Source organism: Arachis ipaensis, chromosome B04 (genome assembly GCF_000816755.2).
Source record: "Arachis ipaensis cultivar K30076 chromosome B04, Araip1.1, whole genome shotgun sequence".
NCBI classification, from domain to species: domain Eukaryota; kingdom Viridiplantae; phylum Streptophyta; class Magnoliopsida; order Fabales; family Fabaceae; genus Arachis; species Arachis ipaensis.
This window is the reverse complement of record NC_029788.2, coordinates 21,980,211-21,981,949: the sequence shown is the minus strand read 5'-3', so window position 1 is coordinate 21,981,949 and position 1,739 is coordinate 21,980,211. Positions and strand designations below refer to the sequence as shown.

General features: G+C 34.4%; 1 protein-coding gene across 1 annotated transcript in view; it reads left to right on the top strand.

Moving 5' to 3' along the window:
- LOC107636239 (cellulose synthase-like protein D1) overlaps positions 874-1,739 on the top strand; it is a 5,433-nt gene continuing 4,567 nt past the window's right edge. The window contains exon 1 of the mRNA XM_021120970.1: positions 874-1,621. Coding sequence (XP_020976629.1) covers positions 1,044-1,621 — 578 coding nt within the window. The 5' untranslated portion in view covers positions 874-1,043. The remainder of the gene's footprint in view (positions 1,622-1,739) is intronic.

The window sequence follows — 1,739 nt, the reverse complement described above, 5'->3', positions numbered from 1 at the left end:
AACATGAACTTATTAATAGCGAAATTGGGGTAAGGTGAAATAAAATTTCATCAAGTATCAGTAGAAATCAAATAAGTACACTTGCCCTTTTCTGAAATGTTTAATTGCTATCCATCATTGATCACACGCAAACAGAATAACACATATTCAATCACATACATCGACAACTTTGGGTCTAAAAAGCAATATGTTATTTCAAAACCTTCATTTTATCACAAACAATTCTACGTTAAAAAATGTCATCAGGAACCATTAAACTAGCTATCACTTTATTGAAACAATGTTATAATAATAAGTTGTAAATAAATCAACAGAAAACCTGGTGAATTTATTTCAAACAATGATTTCGTCTCTTAAGAAGATCGGAATTTGTAGGAGACAAGTTATATACATACTTAAAATATTTGTCAAAAATTTCATGGGGATATCGCAGTTTGTCAAAAATAATGGAAAGTAGTTACATAGGCCAAAAGAATAAAACCTACACATTTATCTAATTAAAGACCAAGTAATATAATATTGGATCATTATTCTCTGATATAGTGATAAAAAGCTATCTAGCCATGGTAATATGCTACACTTTCTTAATTTAGACCATTTAATAAAATTTTACTATATGCAACTATTATTTATTCATGTACTAGGGAAATTTACCGTTTTAAAAAGAATTGTTTAATTTTTTTTTTTTTTTTGTGAACGTAATTGTGAGTCACATTTAAAGATTTAGAGTTCACAACAACCTAATTAAGTAGGAATAGAAAGAGAAGAATGAGAGAGAGGCTAAGCATGAATTAAGGGGGTAATATACGCTGAGCAAGGATTTCCCAAACTCCAAGATCTTAGACAAAACATGAATTTTCTTTCCTTTCTAAACCAACATTGTTCTTGTTCCTTTTTTTCCCAAACAATTCCAACAGCCATGCATACACATGTTTTTGTAGGCATGGGAATTCATCAAAGAAAATGGTTAGTTTAATTAGTTAGTTAAACAGATAAATGTGAAAATAAAAAGAAAGATAGAAAAAGAGAGAAAATAAAAATACATGGCAAGTTCATCAAATTCATCTATGGGTGGCAAGCTACCACCACAACAACAAGGAGTGAAATTCTCAAGGAGGACAGCGAGTGGAAGGGTTGTTAACCTCTCAAGAGACGACGAAATCGACGGCTCCGGCGAGTTCGGAGGCCAAAATGATTACATCAATTACACCGTTATGATGCCTCCGACGCCGGACAACCAACCCGGCACCTCGGATTCCAAGAACCCGGCCGGGGCCTCTAGGTTTGCCTCTGAGTCACAACAAGGAGGCATGAATGGGGGCGGCGGCGGCAACGACGGTGGTGGTGGAGGGTCTAAATTGGAAAGGAGGGTGTCTACTGTGTTGAACTCAACAAATAACAAGTCTATGTTGTTAAGGAGCCAAACTCAAGATTTTGATCATAACCGTTGGTTGTTTGAGACAAAAGGGACATATGGGATTGGGAATGCTTGTTGGCAAGAAGATCATAATTCTGTTGCTGATGATCAGAATTCAATCGGCATGTCAGATTTCTTGGACAAACCATGGAAACCACTTACTAGGAAAGTTAACATTTCAGGCGGTATAATTAGCCCTTACAGGTATATTAATTATCTTCCACTTTAATTTATTAATTAAAATAAAAATACAACTAATGTTTTAGCTAGTCAACATTTCTTTTTGAGTAACTATATAGTTTTGGGAGATTAGATGGTTCTA